The 25,247-nt window shown below is 44.7% G+C and overlaps 1 protein-coding gene across 5 annotated transcripts in view; it reads left to right on the top strand.

The window, feature by feature from the left end:
* The window catches only part of CEP89 (centrosomal protein 89), an 81,013-nt gene that overhangs the window by 11,043 nt on the left and 44,723 nt on the right, over positions 1–25,247 (top strand). For 3 of the 5 annotated variants that reach the window (XR_007136358.1, XM_047790808.1, XM_047790806.1), the window contains exons 3-9: positions 854–1,012; positions 5,107–5,278; positions 15,322–15,424; positions 17,217–17,245; positions 19,470–19,512; positions 21,985–22,203; positions 23,174–23,319. Coding sequence is in view for 4 of the 5 variants with exons in the window: in XM_047790808.1 (XP_047646764.1) it covers positions 854–1,012; positions 5,107–5,278; positions 15,322–15,424; positions 17,217–17,245; positions 19,470–19,512; positions 21,985–22,203; positions 23,174–23,319 (871 nt within the window). In the remaining variant the exon portion in view is untranslated. Of the gene's footprint in view, positions 1–853; positions 1,013–5,106; positions 5,279–9,253; positions 9,348–15,321; positions 15,425–17,216; positions 17,246–19,469; positions 19,513–21,984; positions 22,204–23,173; positions 23,320–25,247 lie in introns of those variants that run through there. The other 2 variants (XM_047790807.1, XM_047790809.1) reach the window with 2 other exon arrangements.

The following is a 25,247-nucleotide window of genomic DNA, read 5'->3' as shown; positions in this document are numbered from 1 at the left end:
GCCTCGTGGTTCCCGGACTCTTCACCCCATCTCTGCAACTGAGGGCATCTGCCCACCTCCACCTCCCTTCCTCCTCCCTGCGCTGTGACCTGGAAGCTCTCTCAGGCAGTAAGCAGGCACCATTCACTGTGAGCCTGTTGTCTGTTTTACTCTTTCAAGCGGGAGGGTAAACTGATTACTCTGTCTTTCCTGTGTCATAGTTTTTGATAATTTGCAGGATTTTAAAGTGCCTTTTCATTTCTATTATATCTTTTTATATCCCCCCCAAACATTCTGAGCTTTCATTTTTAAAATTAATTAATTAATTAATTAATTTATTTATTTTAGGGCCACACCTGAGGCATGTGGAAGTTGAATGGGAGCTGCAGCCACCAGCTTATACCACAGCCACAGCAATGCCAGATCCAAGCCACATCTGCGACCTGCACAACAGCTCATGGCAATGCCAGATCCCTGGCCCACTGATCGAGGCCAGGGATCAAACCCACATCCTCATGGATACTAGCTGGGCTCGTTAGCACTGAGCCACAATAGGAACTCCTGAGCTTTCATTTTATTAGGTATACTACTTGAATATACACTGCCTGTATCACAGACTGCTTTTGTCTCCCATTGGGTTAAAAATCTTAGACAAAATAGTGAACGTCTACAAAAGACAGAGAACAGTAATACCTGTTCATACAGTTGCTGTGAGAGTGAAGTGAGATTATCTGCTGGCACAGGCTATGGGCGTGTAGTCAGCAGATATGCACGGAACTCTTCGGAGGTGAAAGTAAGCCTTGATTAATGCATGCTTTAATCTTCGGCTCGAAGGTGGTGTCTCCTTGGCTCACTGGGATGTTTTTGCCCGTAGGTCCGCCCTGGCTGCGGCCATTCTGGCAACAACGTTGACGGGCCGGACCGTTGCCATTCCTCAGCCTCGCCGCAGATCCCACTCCGAGAGTGACACGACCTACAATGAAAAGGACAGTTTCATCGAGCCCTATGCCACCACCTCGGAGCTGAGGCCTCCGTAAGGACCATGACAAGGGCTCAGCTTCTTCCCAGGGCAGGAAAGAGCAGCTCTGTGTGTGTGTGTGTGGTTGAGACGAGAGCTTAGTGCTCAGGCACCAGTGTCAAAGGAGTGCTGTCCTGGGACATTAATCGCTCTTGAATCGTATCCCAGTTTTCCTCGGAGTGAATCTTGTTAAATTATAGCTTGTGAAAGCACTGTTTGCTTTCATAGCAGCATTGAATCCCGTGCTGCTTTTGGCCACAGCCTGAGGGGGTGAGAGTTGTCACTCACCACCTCCCTCGTATCTCCTCTCTGAACGGTCACACTGACTTTGCCTTCACTGACACACTGTAACCTTTCTTTCTTCTTCTTCTTTTTTTTTTTTTTTTCGTCTTTTTAGGGCTGCATCCACAGCATCTGGAAGTTCCCAGGCTAGGGGTTGAATTGGAGCTACAACTGCCAGCCCACGCCACAGCCACCGCAACAAAGGATCTGAGCTGCATCTTCAGCCTACACCACAGTTCATGGCAACGTCAGATCCTTTAACCCACTGAGCAAGCCCGGGGATCAAACCCATGTCCTCGTGGATACTAGTCGTGTTCATTACTGCTGAGCCACAATGGGAACTCCCTAACCTTTCCTTCGTCTGCCATCATTTTCTCTGTTGCTCAAGCTGGGGCATGTCCAGGAGCTGAGGGGAGAGGGGAGAGGACCATGTGGGCCTGGGATGAGCTTTCTGGACAGAGGAGAGGGAGCATGACACATTGGGCAGCTGAAGGAAGATGTTTGTGGCTGGGAGGACTAGAGCGAGCGGGGGAGGCATTGGAGATGGGGCTGGCGGAGCAGGCAGGCTGGGGGTGCTTTTGGCGTCCTGTTCCAAGGTCTGGTGTCTCCCCCAGGGGCCTTGGGAAGTCACTGAGGACTTTAAGGGCTTGTGGGGATGGGGTGGGAAGTACATGATCAGATTTGCCTTTTATCTGCCATGTTTAATCAGTTTTGGTTTTAGGTTTTCTGTTTGTTTTTTTAACATACCAAATAGGCTTTTTTTTTCTTCTTCCTTTTTAGGGGCTACGTTTCACCATATGGAAGTTCCTAGGCTAGGGATCCAATTGGAGCTGCAGCTGCTGGCCTACACCACAGCCACAGCAGCACTGGATCCAAGCTGTGTCTGTGACCTACACTGCAGCTCACGGCAACGCCAGATCCTTAACCCACTGAGTGGGGCCTGGGATCCAACCTGTGTCCTCATGGATACCGGTCAGGATTGTTACTGCTGAGCCACAATGGGAACTCGGCAAATAGTCTGTATTTTTTATGTAGTAAGAGTTATCAGGCTTGCTTTCTCTCTCTCTCTCTTTTTTTTTTTTTTTTGCTTGCACCCATAACATATGGAAATTCCCAGGCCAGGGATCTAACCCTCACCACAGCAGTGACCCAAACTGCTTCAGTGACAGTGCCTGATCCTTAACCCACTGTGCCACCCGAGAACTCCTATCAGTTTTTTCTTTCTGGTTTCCGGCATTATGGTCAAATCTAGAAAGATTTCCCCCATTATTGCATTAGTCAGATGCTCACATATCTCTTTCTAGGATGTGTTTGTATTTTTGGTTTTTACCTCTTACTCTTAGACCCTGTTTGGGGGATGTTTGAATATAGCCTGTTTTCCCCCTGGTCAGAATTTATTCTTTGGCTGACTAAGAACAAAGATGAGGAGGTGATTCTAAAATTCATTGGAAAGAAGAATCAGGTAAGACCCTAAGAAGAAATCTGGAAAGACTCTGGGGAGGGCTGCCTTAGCCCCATATAGTTGACATGGTTAGAATGAAGGAGGGCTGGTTCAGCGGTAGACAGATGCCCATGAATGCCTTGAGGTGAGCCTCATGTTTGCCAGCATATCGAGGCCTTAATAAAGGCAGTCCCGGGAGTTCCTGTCGTGGCTCAGTGGTTTACAAATCCGACTAGGAACCATGAGGTTGCAGGTTCGGTCCCTGCCCTCGTTCAGTGGGTTAAGGATCCGGCGTTGCCGTGAGCTGTGGTGTAGGTTGCAGATGCGGCTCGGATCCTGCGTTGCTATGGCTCTGGTGTAGACCAGCGGCTACAGCTCGGATTCCACCCCTAGCCTAGGAACCTCCACATGCCACGGGAGCGGCCCTAGGAATGGCAAAAAGACAAAAAAATAAAAATAAATAAATAAATAAATAAAGGCAGTCCCCAGGTCAAAAGGAAATGAAAGGATTCAACAGTGTATTGGCAAGCAGTATCAGAAAAAGTATCAGGAAAAAAAAAAAAAATCAGCCTTGCCTTGAGCCTTGCCTAATTCAAACCAAAACAAATTTGGGATTAATTTGTATATACACAGAGATAAGGCCATGAAATCCTATATCCAGTCTTAGCAAGCCTCTCAGAGGGAGACGCTTGCTCTTTCCTTCTAAGCCGAGAATTTGAGGGTGTTCCCCTCATGGCTCAGTGGAAGCAAATCTGACTAGTATCCTTGAGGATGCAGATTCAATCCCTGGCCTCACTCAGCGGGTTAAGGATCCAGCGTTGCCATGAGCTGTGGTGTAGGTCATAGACACAGCTTGGATCCCTCGTTGCTGTGGCTGTGGCGTAGGCCAGTGGCTACAGCCCCGATTTGACCCCCAGCCTGGGCACCTCCATGTGCTGTGGGTGCAGCCCAAAAAAAAAAGAAAGACACAGAAAAGCCAAGAGTTTGGGAGGTTAAAAAAAATTCACTTTATTGAAGTATAGTTGATTTAGAATGTGATTATTTCTGTTGTACAGCAAAGCGATTCAGTCATATATACCTTCTTTTTCATATTTTTTTCCATTATGGTTTATCACAGGATATTGAATATAGTCATCTCCCTACCACACACCAGTTTTTTTAATCATCTCTGTGTTAAATCTACACTGGAATTCCCTGGTGGTGCAGCAGGTTAAGGATCTGGTGGTGTCGCTGCTGTGGCGCTGGCATTGCTGCCTGGCCTGGGAACTTCCACAGGCTGTGGGTGAGGCCAAAACAAGAAAAAGAAGAAAAGTCTATATAGCCAAAATAAAATGAATAGAATAGGAAGATATTTATAGTAAATACAAAGTCAGTGTTTTACTTGTAGTAGATGGGAAAGATAGTTTCAAATCGGAATGGACATACTAGAAGCAGAGTAGATAAAGGGGCCAAGGACACGAGTGGACAGTTCATAACGGAGTAACCAGGGCTCACACACAGAATGGTATCCGGCCTCGGAGTTCCCGTCCTGGCTCAGTGGTCAACAAACCTGACTAGCATCCATGAGGACGTGGGTTCGATCCCTGGCTTCGCTCAGTGGGTTAAGGATCCACTGTTGCTGTGAGCTGTGGTGTAGGTCGCAGACGCAGCCCAGCTCTGCTGTGGCTGTGGCTGTGGGGTAGGCCGGCAGCTGTAAGTCGGATTAGACCCCGAGCCTGGGAACCTCCATATGCTGCGGGTGCGGCCCTAAAAAGACAAAAAGACGAAAACAACAACAACATACAAACATCTAGTTAAAAAAAAAAAAAAAAATCCAGTCTCGGTAACAAATGCATATTTTTACGGTGAGATTTCAATTCTTTTGGCAAGTTTTAGGGGATTACTACCCCCCTAGTCACAGGCTGGGGAAATGATTGTGTGCAGCTGCATGTGGACCCATGAAATATTCACAGTGTTGGACTCAGCAGTTCTCCATATGGTGGTTCATTTAATGAGACTCGTCCTAAATACACAAGAGATTGATGTTGATGTTCATGACAGGGTTATTTGTGAGAGTGAAACCGGGGGGTGGGGAGGAGCTGACTGGGGGGGCTGGCTGCCTAAACTGATGTATCTGCTCTTGCCTTTTACGTTGACCTCACCTGTTAACGAGGAGGCACATGGTATGGTGTGCAGTCATGATCACTGTAAAAACCTAGGTGAAAAGCTCAGGAAAAATGCTCAGAGTGTCCAGAGAGATGGCATAGTGGATGGGTTCACCATTTAGCTTCTATATATTTTGTGATGTGGTTGGAATACTTCATGGTGGCTCTTAGAGGCCGTGCGTTTAACACATGTACATATCACTGGGCGTTTGTTGGTTTTGCTCTTGAACGTGCTGCTACAGACCGCAGTGGCAGAATGAGACGGGAAGATCTTTGCCGTCCTTTGAAATGCTGGGCTACGAGGACAAAGAGGACACTGACACACACCTGTCATCCAGCCACAAGGACGCCAGTGTTCCCAGAGAAGAGGAGGGTCTCAGCAGTGCCCTGTATGCCCTGCCCCACAGAAATCAGGTGCGTCCAGCAATTCCTCTGCACCTTGATGTTAACCCACGATGTGTGTCCAGTGCATTAGTAAGGACTTTCCTTTTTCTTTTCTGCTTTGAATAGCTTTTGTTTGGAGGCTTATTGTTTTAACATGTCCAATCTCATTTTCTGTCTTATTAGGCTAATGTCGAAAACTCTTTCCTTTATCTTTTAAGACAAGTCCCTCAAAGACAGAGATAAAACTTTGTGTTCTTCTTCTTCTTCTTCTTTTTTTTTTTTTTTTTTTTGCTTTTTAGGGCCGCACCCATGGCATATGGAGGTTCCCAGGCTACAGGTTGAATCGGAGCTGTAGCCACCGGCCACAGCCATGCTGGATCTGAGTTGCATCTGCAACCTACACCACTGCTCACGGCAACGCCAGATCCTTAACCCACTGAGCGAGGCCAGGGATCAAACCTGCAACCTCATGGTTCCTAGTCAGGTTTGTTAACCACTGCGCCATGACAAGAACTCCCATCTTCACCTTCTTAATGTCGATTTCCATCTGATGCTAGTCAGCCTGCTCTTTCCTTTGACCCTACCATGCTAATTTTCCTGTCACTTTTCTATATCATTGTGCATGTTGCAGTGTTTCTTCAAATTCATGCCTGACAAGAGGAGTATTGTGACTTGTCTGTCTGTAGTACTGGACATTCTTTGAGTGCTTACCGTACGTGAGGATCTAGTTCAAGCTTACATGCATTGATCTCCTGCTGTCTTGGGGACGGGTTCCATTTATCGCCCTGTCACACGTCAGGGAACTGAGGTTCTAGAGAAGTTGAAGGATCCCGTTTCTCCCCCATTGCCCAGGTGCTCTGGTTTAAACTCAGCGATCCTAGGGTCTTCGAAACTGGTTAGCATCATTTCTTTAATGGCAGAAGACAGCCCCATAATTTCTTTTTCATTTCTCTCTTTTTAACATCACTGTAACGTGTTATTCATAGTGACTATCAGATTTGCAGCCTCAAACTCTATCCACTGGTTATCCTTCACTTTTTTTTTGGCCACACCCCAGACATGCAGAAGTTCCCAGGCCACAGCAGTGACCACGCTAGATCCTTAACCCAGGGAGCCACTAGGGAATTCCTATCCTTCCCTATATTGAACCACATTTTAAATGACCTTAGGGAACTTATTTTGAGGAATCCATATGCAAATGTTTAGGAACTAACCATCACTTTCTAGTACTTGTTTTGGTTTTCTTGGCCACACCCACAGCATATGGTAGTTCCTAGGCCAGGGATTGAACCCATGCCAGAGCAGTAACCAGAGCCACCACAGTGACAATGTCAGAGCCTTAACCTGCTGAGCCACCAGGGAACTCCTAGCATATCTAGACTTTAACATGCAGTTAGGTTTCGCTACACCAAGGAGCACTGGACCGGCAGACAGCTGCCAAGAACCCAAAGGAGGTCTGGCCCAGGCCTCTCAAAGGCCTACAAGAGCTCCACTGCCCCTCAGTATGCACATTTCCTGGCTAGTGTTTTGTGGGGTTTTATGGTTTTGTTTTTTTTTAGGGCCACACTGGAGATAAATGGAGGTTCACAGGCTAGGATCCAATCAGAGTTGAAGCCGTCAGCCTACACCACAGCTATAGCAATGCCAGATCCAAGCCACATCTGTGATCTACACTACAGCTCACAGCAATGCCTGATACTTAACCCACTGAGTGAGGCCAGGGATTGAACCTGCGTCCTCATGGATGCTAGTCAGATTCATTTCCACTGGGCCATGATGCGAACTCCCCTTGTTAAAAATTTTATGGCCATACCTGTGGCACATGATGGGCCAGAGATTGAACCCATGCTTCCGCGCCGACCCTAGCCACTGCAGTCGGGTTCTTAACCCACTGTGCCACAGCGGGGACTCCACACTTAACTCTTTGGGAAGTGAAGCTTGCTACTACATTTCCCTTAGAGGAGAGAGATTATAGTGACCTGTGCAACCTCCCTTGTCATTTCCAGGTCAAGCAGTTTCCATTTTAGGCAAGTCTGTTGTGGTGGCTCTAGGACCCATGTGAATACAGAAATTTTTTTTTAATTTTAAAATTTGAAAATAAAACTAACGCTGTCAAGGGTTGGTGAGGATACGGGGGAGCTCTCTCTTGCTGTGGGAGTGGAAGTTGGTACCACCACTTTGAGGAACCAATTGACACTGTCTGTTAAAGCTGAGCAGGTACATTTTCTATAAGCCAGTCCCCCCACCCCCATGAGGAGTAGAAAATAATATGGCACATTAGTATTCTCATTCTCCAGAATGAGCAAATATTGACATCTTAGATTTTCTTTTTTTTTTTTTTTTTTTTTGGTCTTTTCTAAGGCCACATTTGTGGCATATGGGGGTTCCCAGGCTAGGGGTCTAATCGGAGCTGTTGCTGCCCACCTACGCCAGGGCCAGAGCAACATCAGATCTGAGCCAGGTCTGCGACTTACACCACAGCTCACGGCAATGCCGGATCCTTAACCCACTGAAAGAGGCCAGGAATCAAACCCGCAACCTCCTGGTTCCTAGTCGGTTTCGTTAACCACTGCGCCACGACGGGAACTCCAGATTTGTTAATAAAAGACATAAAATTACAAATAGGGTTGAAATCTTTGTCTCCCATCTGCTCCGTCCCTGGAAGCCATCTTTTCTTGGATTTGGGATGTGTTCTAGAAACCTTTTTTTATTCTTTTCCTACAAGTGTCAGTAAATATATTGCTAGATATAAATCTTCAATTGTACAGAGGTCACCATACTAAACCACCCTTTCCACCTCTTGGCTTTTTGGCTCAGCATTGCAGTTTGGGCCTGGATACACATTAATTTATTTATCTACCCACCCGCCGATGAATGTTTAGGTTACTCCCTTGCACATGTGCTCCGTGTACCTCTGTGTAGTTGTTGGCATTGCTGAATCATCCTCCAAAGGAATGGTTCCCATTTGCCTTCCCACCAGCAGTACATGCATGCCAGTCTCCCCCTTTCTGTGCAGCCCAGGAGCCAGAGGGGGAGTTCTAGTAGCTGAAAAATCTCACCGTAACCTGAGCATCATCCTGGCCATTCACAGTGTGAATGCAAGGGCCCTTACGCTGGCAGGGGATTTCAGTTTCCCGCAGCCTTACAATTTGTGCAGTGGAGGGAGGAAGACACGTTGACCTTTTCTGAGCATCTGCTACATGCTAGGTTGCTCGCACATGCCAGTTCGTTTACGTCTCGCCCTGCGGGGTAAATGTGTGCAGAAATAGGATAAGTGACTTGCCCGAGATCATCCAAAAAACCACCTGATGGCAAAGCCAGGATTCAGATCAAAGCAACCAGTTTAACCTGTTTAGAAAAAAATGTATATTCATAGTCTGTGCCTATAAAGAACATTTCTTAGGAGTTCCCATTATGGCACAACAAAAACAAATATGACTAGGAACCATGAGGTTACGGGTTCGACCCCTGGCCTCACTCAGTGGGTTAAGGATCTGGCATTGCTGTGAGCTGTGGTGTAGGTCACAGACGTGGCTCGGATCTGGCGTGGCTGTGGCTGTGGTGTAGGCCAGTGGCTACAGCTCTGATTCAACCCTAGCCTGGGAACCTCCACATGCCATGGGTACAGCCCTAAAAAGAAAAAAAAAAAGAATATTTCTTAGACATAAAGCTTTTTTCAAAATTGATTATTCTTAAATTTATTATGTGATTAAAATATGTGTCTGAAAAGAATGGATGTGCAGAGCCTGTAAAACTGCTATTTAACCACTAGATGGCACTAGCTCTGAGGGAAATACTGCCTATGGGGTGTGTTTTAATTTCAAAAAAAAAAGTAAAATTGCCTTCCTTATCTTCACATTCTGTAATCTGAAGTAAATAATTTATCATTTTATTATTTTTTAATCAAAACCAGTAAGCTAAGGGAACAGACCAACCCACCTCTGGCACTTTGGCTGTGTTTCTACCTCATGCTTCTCTCTGTGTTTCAGGGTAGTTTGGGCAAACACCTTCATGGCAAGTGTGCACCCGCTCAGAAATGGCCTAAGAAATGGAAAGCAAGTCTTGTTTTCAGCAGTTCTCTTGTTGGTGCCACCCAAAAGTAAGGCGAAAGGGGGAGTGGGGTGCGTGAATTGTAGCCAGTTTGCGCCATCTTGGAGCCCAGTGAAGAAAGCGGTGCTGTGGGCCCTCAGAGACCTGAGTCCGAGTGTCAGCATCTCTGCTTCCCAGTTGTATGGCCTGAGAAGTCAGGTAACTTCTCTGTGCCTCAGCTTGTTCATCCTATACAGGACTGCGTTAGAGAGGAAACTGTTTTGGGGCTAAATAAGTCACTGTTTATCTGTCGAGCATCTGCTGAGCACCAGGCATTGTGCTGGGTGCTGGAGAGTCAGGAAGAGACAGAGTCCATCGTCACATGATTAATAGTTAACCCATTACAATTATGAGAAATGCTACAAAGGAAACGTACAGGACGGCGCGAGGCCTGCCGAGAGTGACAGCTGTCTTCTGCCCTTGGAGGGCAAATGATTTTTCTGCCGGTTCACTCTCTGTCCTTTGGAGTTTACTGATTTCCCCAGGATTAATCATGGTGTTTATTATTGTCTTTCCTTTTTTTCCCCCTGAAATTTGGTTTATATGCTTTAATTCCACAGAGATAGCTTTTCATCTCCCTCTGTTACTTCTAGGGACTATTTCCTCCCTCTTTTATTAGATCTTTGACTGATTTTGTCATCTGTTCATGCCGTTCTCCTTGAGGAGCACGAGTGATGCATTTGTTGGTTGTCCTTTATCTGTTGTCCAGGTCTTTTTTTTTTTTTTTAAACTCAATTAATTTTTTTTCAACATCACCGTGTGCGATTTCCTCAGTGTAGCCTCCCTACCCTTCTCAGTACTTTGTTGCTGTGTTTTATGGCTTTTAGCCTTGTGTTCATTTTATTTTTCCTCTCTTTTTTTGAGTTCTGCTAGTTTACTTCCCACATCATTGTGTTGCTTCGTCACTTTTCTCTCTCGATCTCTGGGCTCTCTTCGGTGGGTTCCCCATTTCAGGCTGTGCTGTCTTGAACTTCTCTGAGAGTATAGAGCTGGATTCTGGACTATAAAGGCGGGCTCACTCAGAGGTCTCCATTTAGCTTCTCCCACCCTCCCTTCTGCCCTGGGGCAGTGACTCTCCACCTCCTGGACCCGTCACACTCTTGCTCCCAGTGCGCCCATCACTGTGGACCTTAGTAACTGGGACACTTTGTGATTATCAGAGCATCTGCATACCTGAAGTCCGAGGAGATTTGGCAGCTCTTGGCATTCTCCATCTTCTGAATTTCATAGATTTGATAGATGTTTTCTGACCATGTCTTAAGCCCATCCCTTGACCAATTATTGGCCAAGGGGAAGAGAATTACTGTGGACTGAGCCCACTTGCCCCAAACACAGTCAGGACCCTCTCAGCAAGCAGAAGGGGGTCCACCGACTGCTGAGTGGGCCCCACTCCTGCAGTCTCCCTGTCGGCTGCAGTTACACGTACACATCCACGTGCATAGAGAAACGCCCCCAGTCAGTGTACGTGCGCGTCAATTATTGACTCAGCTCTACCAATGCGAGCACCTCTGCGTGCACTTGACCCCCAGTAGTGGCAGTAGAAGGCCAGGCTAGCAAGTAAGGAACCAAGCCATCAACCGTGAGCCTGCCGCCTTCCAGCGGTGGGGGCTCCTCCTTGCAGCGGTGAGGAGGCGTGGATTCACCGGCGCTTATTTCATTTACTAAGCACCAAATCAGGGAGGTCCAGCGTGTGGTGGGAGTCACAAAGGTCCGAGTGCAAGCCCACGCGGTCTCCCCACCTTGGGAATCACGACTCCCCTCCCAGAGTGAGTCCCTGCTTCACTGCACATCGTGACCACACTCGTGCCGGGACTTTGCCCTGAGGTGGAGCCAACTGGACCCTCGTGCTGCTCCACGTCTCGTGACTGTGTGGTGCCTTCCGGGTGGGGTTCTCACCTTAGCATTGTTGATCTGAGGAAGGGCATCTGGGAAGGTGCCAGTGCGTTTGGGGCTGGACCCTGCGCGTCCCCAGGGTTAATCACTGCCTTTTTTTTTTTTTTTTTGGTCTTTTTGCCATTTCTTGGGCCGCTCCCGAGGCATATGGGAGGTTTCCAGGCTATGGGTCTAATCGGAGCTGTTGCCGCCAGCCTACACCAGAGCCACAGCAACCCTGGATCCGAGCCGCGTCTGCAACCTACACCACAGCTCACGGCAACGCCAGATCGTCAACCCACTGAGCAAGAGCAGGGAACGAACCCTCAACCTCATGGTTCCTAGGCGAATTCGTTAACCACTGCACCACGACGGGGACTCCCACTGCCGTCTTTTAAGTCAGTCCCGGGAATCTAGACGCCGCAGCTTCCTTGTGGTGGTGCCAGGTTTTCCATTATCTTGCTTTGACTTCCAAGTAAGAGAAGATAGCATAGCTTATCTTTGCAGCTTTTTGAATCTTATATGCATGGAATCATGGAGTGTGTTTATTTTACATCTGACTACATTTTTAGGTTTGTACAAATTTTAAATTATACTGTCCTGATAAATTGAACAGTTTATCACTATCGCGTGAACCTCACTACCTCTGAGCAGGCATTTTGCCTTAATCTCTCTTTGATCTGACATTCTCCCTCTTTCTTTTCTTGTTTTCTTTTTTATTAAAGTATAGTTGAGTTACAATGTTGTGCCAGTTTCTGCTGTACAGCAAAGTGACCCAGTCATAGGTATACACACATTCCCTTTCTTATATTATCTTGCATCATCGTCTATCCTAAGAGCCCAGATATAATTTCCTGTGCTGTACAGTAGAAGCTCATTGCTTAGCCATTCTAAACGTAGTAGTTTGGGGAGTTCCCGTCATGACTCAGCAGTAACAAACCTGACTAGTATCCATGAGGATGTGGGTTTGATCTCTGGCCTCGCTCCATGGGTTAAGGATCTGGCATTGCTGTGGTTGTGGTGTAGGCTGGTGGCTAGCTCCAATTAGATCCCTAGCCTGGGAACGTCTGTATGCTGTGGGTGTGACCCTATATAGCAAAAAATAAAATGAAAATAAGTGTGATAGTTTGTATCTACTAACCACAAACTCCCAGTCCCTCGCGCGCTCCCACCTCCCCCTTGGCAACTATAAGTCTCTTCTCTGTGTCTGTGAGTCTCTGTCTTTCTTTCATTTGATATTTGAATGGTCTATTTTTTTTTTCATCCTTTAGTTTTGACCTTTCTACATCCCTTTGTTTAGCTGTGTCTTGTAAACAGCATCTAGGGTTTTTTTTTTTTTTTTTTTTTAAGTTTACTGAGGTATAATTCACATACCATACTATTCACTCATTTAAAATTACAATTCACAGAGTTGCTGTCATGGCTCAGTTCTTAACGACTAGTATCCATGAGGATGCAGGTTCGATCCCTGGCATCACTCAGTGAGTTAAGGATCCCGCGTTGCTGTGGCTGTGGTATAGATCACAGATGCGGCTTGGATCATTGCTGTGGCTGTGGTGTGGGCCGGTCCCATTTGAGCCCTAGCCTGGGAACTTCCATATGCCGCACATGCAGCCCCTAAAAAGGAAAAAAAATTAAGTTACAACTCAATGTAGCATGTAGTCTTTGTTAACCAAGTTTGACAAACTTTTCCTTTGTCTTTTTACTGGACCATTTAGTTCTTTTATGTTTAATGTATATAAGGATCTATTTGAGTTTAAAAATCTGCCATCTTAGTTTATTTGTCCTATTACTCTCTTTTTTCCTCTTCTATTCTTTTAAATTAGTGAGTTGTTTTTTTTTTTCAGTTCTCTTTCTTTCCCTCTACTAGTCTGCAGATTATACTGGCTTTTTTCTTCCCTAATAATTACCCTAGAAATTCTAGCGTGTACGTTTTGCCTTCTAGAATCTGAGTTTGCGTCCTACCAGGAGGAGGGTGAAGGAGCTTAGGCCAGGGCCACAGACAGATGTGGGAAAGGCCGCTCCCACGTCCCCGGTGGCCGTGCTGTGGCTGGATTGGCTGGCCTCCTCCTCTTCCCTTCAGCACCCAAATAATTTCCTGTTTTAGTTTCCAAGGTGATTTTCACACTCAGAAGTATTTGGTAGTTTAAACAATGTTTTAAATTAAAACTTTTAAATCAGAGCGTTTTTAGACTATTGTTGCAAATTCTTAAGGCTTATTTATTGATGTATTAAATGTGCACACAAGGCACAGAAGCTGTACGTGTACAGCTCAGTGAATTTTCACAAAGTGCCCCCCACCCAGATGAAAAGAAAAACAACAACCCTACTAGGACCCCAGAAGTCCCCCTTTGTGACCAAGAAGAGTTGCCACTACCCCCCAGGGTTAACCACTGCCCTGACTCCAAGAGTAGATTAGATCTTAGAAAATTGCCTGTCTTGCCTATTCTGAAAATTCTATGAATTTAATCATATAGTATGTATCTTTGGAGTTATTGAGAGTCTTCCATTGTATGTAGCCATTGTTCACTGTTACTGCTGTATAATATCCCATTTTACAGCTGTAACATCCAATTATTTATTTTATCGATGATGAATATTTGGTTGTTTCCAGTTTGAGGCTGTGAACATTTGTGTGTGTGTGTGTATTTCTTTTTTTCTTTCTTTTTTCTTTTTTTTTTTTTCCATGCAGCATATGGAAGTTCCCAGGCAAGGGGTTGAATTGGAGCTGTAGCCACAGGCCACAACCACAGCCACAGCTACATAGGATCTGATCCGTATCTGTGACCTACACCATAGCTCACAGCATCCTTGATCCACTGAGGAAAGCCGGGGACCGAACCCGCATCCTCATTGATACTTGTCGTGTTCTTAACCCACTAAGCCACAACAGGAACTCCTGTATGTATATTTCTGCTGGGTGGATGCCACTCGTATATACCGATGACTGGTATGTGTATCATCATAGAGCATGTCTACGTCAGCCTTCGTACTAGTAGATACTGCCAAGCAGTTTTCCAAAATAGGGTATCTTTATGATCGTAACTGAGTCCCCTTAGCATTTTCATCTTTCCTTGATAAAAGTGAGTGGCTTGATATATTTTTGACGGGGTGAACAAGTCAGATGGTTCCTAGAAGATAAAAACTAAGAGGTCATTTCTTTTTAATTTCTTCACATGATGAATATTGTGGGGGACCTTTCTGCCGTTCCAAGCCCGGTCACCTGGAGCCCCTTTCCCAAAGCCTGGGGGGCACCTGTGAGCCTTAGCTCTTGGCTCTGAAATGCCCCTTCTCATGGACATCTTGCTGGTCCGTGCTGCCTCCTGCCTGCCAGCCACGGGAATGGCCCTTCCACTGCCTGCCACATAGCACAGCTAAGCCAAGCTGATCACATTAGCAAGATTTTACTCAAGAATCAGGATAGCAGAGGGAAGCCACCAGGGAGCACCAGTCACAGCTTGAGTGTACAAGACTGTTCTTCCCCTGGGCCGCCTCTGTCCCCGCCCCGAGAGCTTTGCCAGTGGTATCCTGCTCATCCGGGCAGCACAGCTCTATAGCCCTGCCCCCATTCATGGAACCTGCATATGAGATACTCATAGACAGTGGAGGGAGAGTTCCGTTCCATCAGGAAAGGTTTCCGATGGACTCATTGCTGGCGAGCGTAATGGACCTTGGGTCCCAAACCTTGCCTGGACGAGGATTCTCAGAGGGCAGGTTGGCAGCCCTTGTCCCCCTTGGCGATGAATGGCACAGCATCAGTAACAGGGCAGGGTGGTATCAGGTGCTACGCAGAGCAGGCGGAAGGGGGCCCTTTCCTGGGTTGGTCCCTGGCAGGAATGAGGAAGGGAAGCTGCCCACATAGCATAGACGGAAGGTGGGCTGTAAAGTCCTCAGCAGCTTAAGCGTAATTTGGGTGCCCTTGCCTTGACCACTGGGCTTTTCCTGAGGGCCTCGAGGTTTCATCCAGCCTTGCCAGGTGTGGTCCTTTTGTGTCTCAGAGAAGGGGTAGCAATGGAGAAGGTATGGAATAAGGCATTTGAATCTGTCGGGAGGAAATTTCATACAGATAGCAGTTATCACATGTTTGTTCCTTTGTCTTTTGTAACAAAAAGATTCCATCGTCATATGGGACGGACAGTGAAGATGAGGCAAATATTTCTGAACAAGATGGGTTTCCAGGATCACCTCTTATACCAGAGAGCACACGAGAAAAAGGTAAAACAGTTTTTTATTTAACATGAAAGTGTTTCATAGCAATAAATATTGGTTAATTGGGGGAACATGTAGCCGTTGCACCTCTGTGCTGTGGTTCCCTGCGGACATTGGAGAAGGTGTAGCCATGGCCCACACTGGCAGGTGGAGAAGTTAGCTGAGAGGCGTGGTGCTAACAGAACTCACTGGAAAGCTGCCCTCTCCAGGGGCGTTCCAGGAGAAGTCACCCATAGGGAGGTACTGCTGGCCACCTGGAAAGAGGGAAGGAGGAGGGAGAGAGGCATGGAGACAGCACCCCTTCCTTCTCCACTGTCTCTTCTGCGCCCTCTACTGATGCAGTGTATTATTGCACCACCTGTCAAGGCAATGAAGGTAGATTTGGTGGTACATATACACAATGGAATACTACTCAGCCATAAAAAGAACGGAATAATGCCATTTGTAACAGCATGGATGCAACTAGAGATTCTCATTCTAAGTGACATGGGTTAGAAAGAGGAAGACAAAACCGTATGATATCACCTACACATGGAATGTAAAATACAACACAAATGAACCTATCTTCAGAACAGAAACAGACTCACAGACATGGAGAACAGACTTATGGTTGCCAAGGGGGAGTGGGGAGGGAATGGGATGGACAGGGAGTGTGGGGTTAGTAGATGCAAGCTATGACATTTAGAGTGGGTAAGCAACAAGGTCCTGCTGTACAGCACAGGGAACTGTGTTCAATCTCTTGGGATAGAACATGATAGAAGATAATATGAGAAAAAGAATGTTACATATATGTTTGACTGGGTCACTTTGCTGTACAGCAGAAATTGACAGAACGTTGTAAATGAACTATTATTTTAAAATGTTTTTTGAAAAGTGGATTTGAAGCTGAAAGGCAGTGATATCCAGTAACATGAACTTGGAGCACAGGTAGTAGCTGGGAGAGAGTGCAGCTCCCACACTGGATTTGGGTTTGTGATGGGGATTAAAAACCCCTGAACACTTGTGAAAAAGGCCCCACACCAACCCCAAACTCAAAGTCAGTGACTTTGGCCTGGGGCCCAGAGGGTCTTTTTAACAAGCTCTTTGGAGAGTCCGATGTGAGTAACCCTTGGACAATGCATCAGAAACACTAGCTTTTAGTGTTTGGGTTCCGTCATTTCCAGGTGGCGAGAGGCTTGGCTGAGATCCTTAACCCCACCTCTCCTGAGACTGAGTGCCCTTCTCATCCGATTTTTGTAAGGATTACATTTCGTCATGCACGAAGCACAATGTCCTCCGTAAATGCTAGCTGATAATTATAGTCTCAAGGCTCAAGCCTCCAGTTCTACCAGCCTGGCACACCACTCTGTGTCCTAACAGTACCCAGCCAAGAAGCTGGGACCGTGACGTCCTTTGGTCCTGGCACCAGCATCTGACCAAGGCGAATGCTGTTTCCAGGCAGTGGAGGCAGAGAAGGATGGAGCCTTAGCCCATCTGGGCAACGGCGGGTGGAACACGGGGAGGACCCTGGCAGAGGGTGTTGGGAAGGCGAGGGAGGCTCAGTTACACTGAGGAGTCTGGTCTTAGCTCTGCTGTCATGTGAGCCCCTGAAGGTGCTCAGGAACCAGCCGGGGGAGAGATGGGTAGTTGTGAGCTGGGCGCCTGCCGAGCTCTGGCTGTGACCTTATGAAGGCTGCCCCACCCTGGGTCTTGTTTAGTTTATCTGTAGAAGGATTCCTAAGAGGGAGCATTCCCAAGATTGTACTCTTCTGAGTTGTCAGATGTCTTTATCTGCTTTTTCTCTCTCTCTTTCAATCAGATGGTAAACATTCTCTTCTGAATTTAAAGGTAAGAATAGCTTTTTTTTTTTTTTTTTTTTTTAATCTTTTTAGGGCTGCACCTGTGGCATATGGAATTTCCCAGGCTAGGGATGGAATTGAAGCTGTATCTGCTGGCCTGCACCACAGCCACGGCCATGCAGGATCTAGCCACGTTTGCCACCTACACCACAACTCACAGCAGTGCCGAATCCTCAACCCACTGAGCGAGACCAGGGATTGAACCCGTGTCCTCATGGATACTAGTCGGATTCATTACCACTGAGCCATAACGGGAGCTTTTTTAAAACTGATTTCTTCAATAAATAGAATTTCCACCATAATTTCAAAACAACTTTTGTGATTTATGGGGGAGAAAACTTCCCTTGAGAATTCTTTTCCATTGAATGCTTTTTTTTTTTTTTGTCTTTTTGCCTTTTCTAGGGCTGCTCCCTCGGCATATGGCAGTTCCCAGGCTAGGGGTTTAATCAGAGCTGTAGCCATCGGCCTACACCAGAGCCATAGCAACACAAGATCCGAGCCGCGTCTGTGACCTACACCACACACAGCTCATGGCAACGCTGGATCCTTAACCCACTGAGCAAGGCCAGGGGTCAAACCCGCAACCTCATGGTTCGTAGTCGGATTCGTTAACCACTGAGCCACGACAGGAACTCCTCCATTGAATGCTTTTTAAAAAATATTTTTAAAACGTAAAGAAACTGATGTTTCGCCTAGTTTAAAATGAATGTAATGTGTTGAGCAATTAGAAATTACACTTCCATTCTAGTTTGTAGAATGAATAGACAGTAACCAATTTGTGGAAATGGAAATAGTTCACCTTAAGTTTTTAATTCTGCAATGTCATAGGAGTTTAAAAATTAAAGACTTCTCAGTAGAGTTAATTTATAACCTTATCTACTTTTTTAGCAGAAATTAGAAACTTTGTATCAGACTGATGTGTAATGAAAAAAGTGAACAAAAGTCAAAGCCATCCCTTCGCTCTAGGTTTTGGGTTGAAAAGGAGAACCTTATATTACTCTCTTAGCACTTTGAAAACATGCTTCTCTGTAGCTTCTGAGGTCTTTTTACACATCCCAAGGGGAAAAGGCCAATTGGAGTTTGCTCTGTGCATCTCTGCTCAGCACCTCCAGTCATACCTATGCTTTAGACTGTGAACTGATGGCGTGTCACTCATGGGACCTGAATGTAAACAGAGTGACTGACTACAAATAACAATTGCTGGAGAGGGTGTGGAGAAACGGGAACCCTCCTACACTGTTGGTGAGAATGTAAATTGGTGCGGCCATTGGTGCAGCCACTTAAAAAACTAAAAAGAGTTACCATATGACCCAGCTGTCCTACTCCTGGGTATATGTCCAGAAAAGATGAAAACTCTAACTTGAAAAGATACATACACCCCAGTGTTCATTGCAGGACTATTTCCAATATGCAAGACATGGAAACAACCTAAACGTCCATCAACAGGTGAATGGATGTATATGTAGTATATATACACAGTGGAATATTATTTTGCCATAAAAAAGAATGAAATAATGCCATTTGCAGCAACATGGATGGATCTAGAGACTGTCATATTGAGTGAAGTACGCCAGACAAAAACAACTATTGTATGAATCATTTATATGAGGAGTCTAAAAAAAAATACAAATGAACTTATTTAGAAAACAGAAATAAACTCACAAACATAGGAAAGAAACTTACAGTTACCAAAGGGGATGAAGGAGAAGGATAAATTAGGAGTATGGGATTAACAGATAGACACTACTATGTATAAAATAGATAAGCAACAAGGATGTACTGTTTAGCATAGGGGATTGTATTCGATATCTTGTAATAACCTGTAATGTAAAAGAATTGGACAAAAAGGTGTATAACTGACCCACTTTGCTACACATCGTGAAACTAATACAGTGTTGCAAATCATCTACACTTCAGTAATGATAACAAAAGACACAGTGACTGAACTCATGGCCAAAAATGCAGGAAGACAGCAGGGCTTCCCTTACTGCCAAGAAGGGAAGAGCCTTAAAATTAGGATTCAGTCCAGAGAGAGAGAGAGAACATTAAATGTTTCTAAAGCTACAACAAACTAGCAACTACAAGAGCCAAAATGAAGGGGGTGAAAAGTACTTAAATAGTTGCTATGTGATGACCTAGCTGCTTGTGCCAGTCCACTTTTGGAAGATGCTGAGACTCTTCATTCATCGCTCTCGTGTTTTTTTCTTCCCTAGGATGAAAAGCCACCGTTATGTGAGAAACCTCCACCTTCTCCAGGTATTTGCCTTTTGAATTTCATTGTAATTGAAAAGGTTATTGTTTTAGAGAATACCCAGAATAATCTCACATAAAATAACAATCACTTTTTTTTTTTCTGAAAAGACTGTTGCTTTTGTTCAGTTATCAAAATTGGGAAGAGAGAGCCATTTGCTGAGCTTCCACCTTTATCTTAAAAGAGAGGGTCCTGGAGTTCCCGTTGTAGTGAAGTGGAAACGAATCCCACTAGTAACCATGAGGTTGTGGGTTCGATCCCTGGCCTTGCTCAGCGGGTTAAAAATCCAGCGTTGCCACGAGCTGTGGTGTAGGTTGCAGACACGGCTCAGATCCTGTGTTGCTGTGCTCCAATTCGACCCCTAGCCTGGGAACCTCCATATGCCACAGGTGTGGCCCTCAAAAGCAAAAAAAAAAAAAGTCCAAACATTCAAACTTTGGATGATGGATGTATGTCCCCATGGAATGTGCTCAGATCTGGCGGGTGGAGGGGTGGGTGGACCTGAGAGATGTGGGCAGACCCTGGGGGGGGGGGGAGTCTATGCAAATGAGGGCTCTGCTGGGAAGGGGGTAGAGGTGGAGCTTAGAGGTCCGTAGATAATCTCTTGGGTGCCCTGCCCTCTAGCTTGGGAAGCTTCTTTAGCTTCCAAAGTGGATTTGGTAATTTTTTCCTGTTATGCCTCATGTCTGTAAAACCTACTGGGTATCAAGGCTTTTGTCTGTCCTCCATGTCAGATTAACTTTGTTTTCACTTGGTGTTTGGGGTGCTGTGCTCCGGAATATTGCTGAGGCTCTAACGTCTAGCCCACAGGTTTGTTCTTTGTTGTGTGTATTCTTTTATTATTTTTATTTATTTATTTTATTTTTATTTATTTATTTATTTTTTTGCTTTTTAGGGCCGCACTCACAGCACATGGAGGTTCCCAGGCTAGGGGTCTAATTGGAGCTACAGCTGCCAGCCTACACCACCACCACAGCAATGCCAGATCCAAGCCTTATCTGCAACCTACACCACAGCTCACAGCAACACCGGATCCTTAACCCACTGAGCAGGGCCAGGGATTGAACCCGCATCCTCATGTCTACTAGTCGGATTGTTTCCACTGAGCCACAAAAGGAACTCCCTTTGTTGTGTGTATTCTGTTGCTCAGCCCATCCTCTGAATTTGCATAATTAATGAAACTGTTTATTTCCATGATTTCTACTAAGTATTGGCAAGCATCTCTCTAAGAATCTTAACTACACTCATTCTAAATTCTTAACAGTTTGCCCCACTGCCAGCTCTGTCCTCTGTTATTTGTTTTGTTTTTATTGACCATGCCTGGGGCATACGAAATTTCCGCGGGCCAGGGGTGAAACCCTTACCACGGCAGCACCCCAAGCCACTACCCACACTGGATCCTTAACCCACTATGCTGTGAGAGAATGTCTGTCCTCTGTCATTTGATTTTGGTACTTCTTTTAACTCACATGGTTCTTTGGTGATAAGTGCGCCTTGGTCCTTGGGAGTCCCTGTTGGTCTGCTGTCTGGAGCTGCCAGCATTCCTGCCGGGAAGCTCTGCCTCCACCTCCACGTCCATTCAGAGGCATGCTGGGCAGATCCCATTGCAGCCCTCACCTCTTATGATCTCCTCATGGAACGTTGCTCTCTGTCTTCCTCCACTTTTTCCTGCTACCCCTTCCTAAAATCCTTCGTGGCTTCTGGTTTCCTTCTCGCCCTGGTGCCTTCAGGTACAACCACACGCTGGTGGCTCCTCATCCTCTCCAGCTGCGGCTGCCTTCGGAGCTTCAGGCCCAAGTCCTGAGCTGAGCCTCCCCCGACCCCCCGTCTGCTTTCTTTTCAAAGTTGGTGCGCTGACAAATAACAGCACTGAGAGTGGAGCAGCCAGCATGAACTTGTGTCCCTTGTCTGCTGGATTCTTCCAAACCACGTGTCTTGGCCCTCTTCCTTGATTTGTCCCTTCCTCGCTGTCCACACCCAGTCAGCTTTGGCGCTCTGCTAAGTCTGCGCCCCTGAATGCTTCTTTCACATCCTTTCCTTTCTGTCCCCACCCTGGGAGCCTCCAGACTGGTCTCTCTGCCTCTGGGCGAGGCGTCCTTCCCATTCACTTTCTTCCCTGCTGGCTTCAGGGATCGCTCTGAGAGTGAGCCTGTTCCTTTCGGTACTTCTGCCTAAAAGCCTTTCTGGCTTCTGGTGGACTGCATGATAAAACCTCCACTCTGCAGATTATGATTTGCAAGCCCCTCCGTGGGCTCCTGCCTCCCCTTTGTTACCCCTCGTCCCCTTGCCCACACGGAGTCTCAGCAGACCAGTCACTCTTTGCAGTACTGGCCATTCGCTTTTAGTTACTGAAGAGCAGAGCATGAGTCCTGACATGAAGGAGTTGCTCATGTGGGTTTCGGAATAAAGCCTCCTGTAATTTCAATTTAAAGTTGTAAATATCAACGTTTTAAAACTTTTTTCCTGTGCCTTTTTAGATATAACTGGTAGAACACGTCAAAGATGTATAGAAAGAACCAAAGAAAAATTCGAGAAATTAAAAGAAGAAAATTTGCATCTAAACAATGCAAATCAAACCCTTAGTCTTGAACTTAACTTAATGAAGCAAGCAATGAAAGAACTACAGTTAAAACTTAAAAGGATGGAAAAAGAGAACAGAAAGCGGAGAGAGGTTGAGAAAGCATCATCTCAGGAAGGTGGGGAAGCCTACACATTTCTGTTAAAGGAACTAACAGGAATTCACATTTCCTTACTTATTTTGAGAGTTAAACATTTTATGTTATAGTCTTTCTTAATATTAACTGATACTTAATATTGGTTACAATATTTAAGGTCTTTCATTAATACCCTTATACTTCTTAAAATTTTATTTCATCTGCTATGTCATTACTATGATAGAGAAATCCCAGGACTTCTTTTGGTTCTTGATACTTAACGTAGTATTTTGCAGATATCTCGTACCAATTTTTATCCCCGTGAGCAGCATATGAAAGTACCTCTTTCACCACATATTTACCAATGATGAGGATTATGTTTTCCTCACTAATTTGATAGGTTGAAAAAAAAGAATCCCATTTTAATTTAATTTCTCTATTTTATTGATGAGGTTGGATATTTTTTCATTATCTTTGCAGGTTTATTTGTCTTTCATAAATTTCCCTACTTTAAATTGAGATGCTTTGATCTCTTCTCTTGATTTGTAAGAGCTCTTTACATATTAAGGATTTTAGCCCTTTGTTGTGTACATAGTATTTTCTCAGTTTTTTGATAATTCAGCAAAATGTATAGGGTATTTTTCCATTGTGACTTACGCCCTTGGTATTAAGTTATTTTTAATGCTAAATTTATTTAAATACTAATGTTTATCCTATATAATTTTCAAGGCACATATTTGTATATTATCAGGAATAATGACTTTTTTCCCAATCTAGAATTTTTTTTTACCTTAAATATACATGCAAAAACTTTCACAAACTTCCAAAACACTGTTGATTATTCATTGTTAAAAAGCTTAGTAACTTTTGTTCATTTATATCTGTATATTTGTCATTCACTGCCTCTGTGAGCCTAAGAGGGAAAGAAGGGCAGATAACCAGCAATTTATATAAAATCTTGTTAAATTTGATATAAGTTCTTATTGTATGATGTTAAATTTATTTTTTTCAGTAGTCGCTGCCCCTGAATTACATTATCTAAGAAAACAAGCTCAAGAACTGGTGGATGAAAATGATGGGTTGAAAATGACTGTCCATTGTTTAAACGTAGAACTGAGTAGATATCAAACCAAATTCAGGCATTTATCCAAGGAAGAGGTAATGTTTCCTATTAAGAAAAATAACTTTTCTGATATTTTAGTCTTTACTGTTGAATTGGTTTCCACTTCTGAAAGGTTTATATTTTTATAATTTGCTATAAAACAAGATACATCCAAAGTACAGTCTTTCTGAGGACCTTTCTATTTTCTCCCTCCCTTCCTTTCTCAAAACAAAAGCAATACAGGCTCTTAGTAGAAGAATTGGGACAATTTAGATGTGTATAAAATAAGAGGTAAAAGTTTATGTTGGCTGCTCCATTCTCGGTCCTGTTTCCCAAGGTTATAGCTGTTGTTTGTCAGTGCATCAACTTTGAAAAGAAAGCAGACTGTAGTTTTTTGGGGTTTTAGGGCCACACCTGTGGCATATGGATGTTCCCAGGATAGGAATTGAATCAGAGCTGTAGCTGTCTGCCTATGCCACAGCCACAGCAAGGCCAGGTCCAAGCCATGTCTGTGACCTACACAATAGCTCACGGCAATGCCAGATCCTTAACCTGCTGAGCAAGGCCAGGGATCGAACCTGCAACCTCATGGTTCCTTGTCAGATTCATTAACCATTAACCACCAGTTGGAGCCACGACGGGAACTCCATCTCTTTGGCATTTTTTAATATTTTCTAGCCTGGAAACCTCCATATGCTGTGGGTGTAGCCCTAGAAAAAGACCAAAAAAAAAAAAAAGCCAAAGAGAAATCATAGAACAGAAGGTACAATAATTTAACTGAAAAATTCAATAGCAGGGTTCAGTAGCACACTACAGCAAGTGGAAGAAAAAAATCAGTTAACTTGCAGACAGAACAGTAGAATTCATCCAAACAGAAGAGCTGAAAGAAGAAAGAATGAAAAATAGTGAAGATAGCTTAAAGAATACCATCAGGTGGATTGTAAGGGTCCCAGAGCAGAAAGAGAGAAAGGGATAGAAAGCCTATTGAAAGAAATAATGGCAGTTCCCATCGTGGCTCAGTGGTTAACGAATCCAATTAGGAAACATGAGGTTGCAGGTTCAATCCCTGGCCTTGCTCAGTGGGTTAAGGATTTGGCGTTGCCGTGAGCTGTGTTGTAGATTGCAGACATGGCTCAGATCCCAGTTGCTGTGGCTCTGGCGTAAGCGGGCGGCTACAGGTCCGATTGGACGCCTAGCCTGGGAACCTCCATATGCCGCAGGAGCAGCCCAAGAAATGGCAAAAAGACCAAAAAAAAAAAAGAAAGAATGCTGGAAAACTTCCCTAACCTGGGGGAAAAAACAGACATCTAGGTCTAGGAAGCCCTAGATTAGGTGAATCCAGACACCCACATCAAAACGCATGATATTTAAGTTGTCAAAAGTTAAAACAAGGAGACGATCTTAAATGCAACAAGAGAAAAACAACTTGTTACATACAGAAAAACCCTCAGGAGATTATCAGCAGATTTTTCAGCAGAAACTTTGCAGACCCCAGGGGAATGGCACAATATATTTGAAGTGCTGAAAGGAAAAAAAAAAAAAAAAAGCCAACTGCCAACCAAGAATACACTACCTAGCAAAGTTGTCCTTCAGGATTGAAGCAGAGATAGAGTTTTTAGGACATGCAAAAGCAGGAGTTAATCACCACCAGACAAGCCTTACAAAATATGTTAAAAGACTTTCTTTAAGCTGAAACCAAAGGGTGGTAATTAGTAACAAGAAAACATGAAATTATAAATTTCGCTGGTAAAGACAAATATGTAGTAAAATGAAAGATAATGTAAAGTTGGGTTAATCATTTATAAATCCAAAATGAAGGTTAAAAGACCAAAATAGTAAACATGTAACTACAGTAATTTGTTAATAAATATACAAGATAAAAAGATATAAATTGCAACATCATAAACACAAAACACGGAGAGAATAAAAATGTAGTTTTGGAATTTATTCAAATTTGTTATCAATTTAAAATAGAATTTTATTT

The sequence above is a fragment of the Phacochoerus africanus genome, chromosome 8 (assembly GCF_016906955.1).
Source record: "Phacochoerus africanus isolate WHEZ1 chromosome 8, ROS_Pafr_v1, whole genome shotgun sequence".
Classification (NCBI taxonomy): Eukaryota; Metazoa; Chordata; class Mammalia; order Artiodactyla; family Suidae; genus Phacochoerus; species Phacochoerus africanus.
This window is presented reverse-complemented; position numbering and strand designations above follow the sequence as displayed.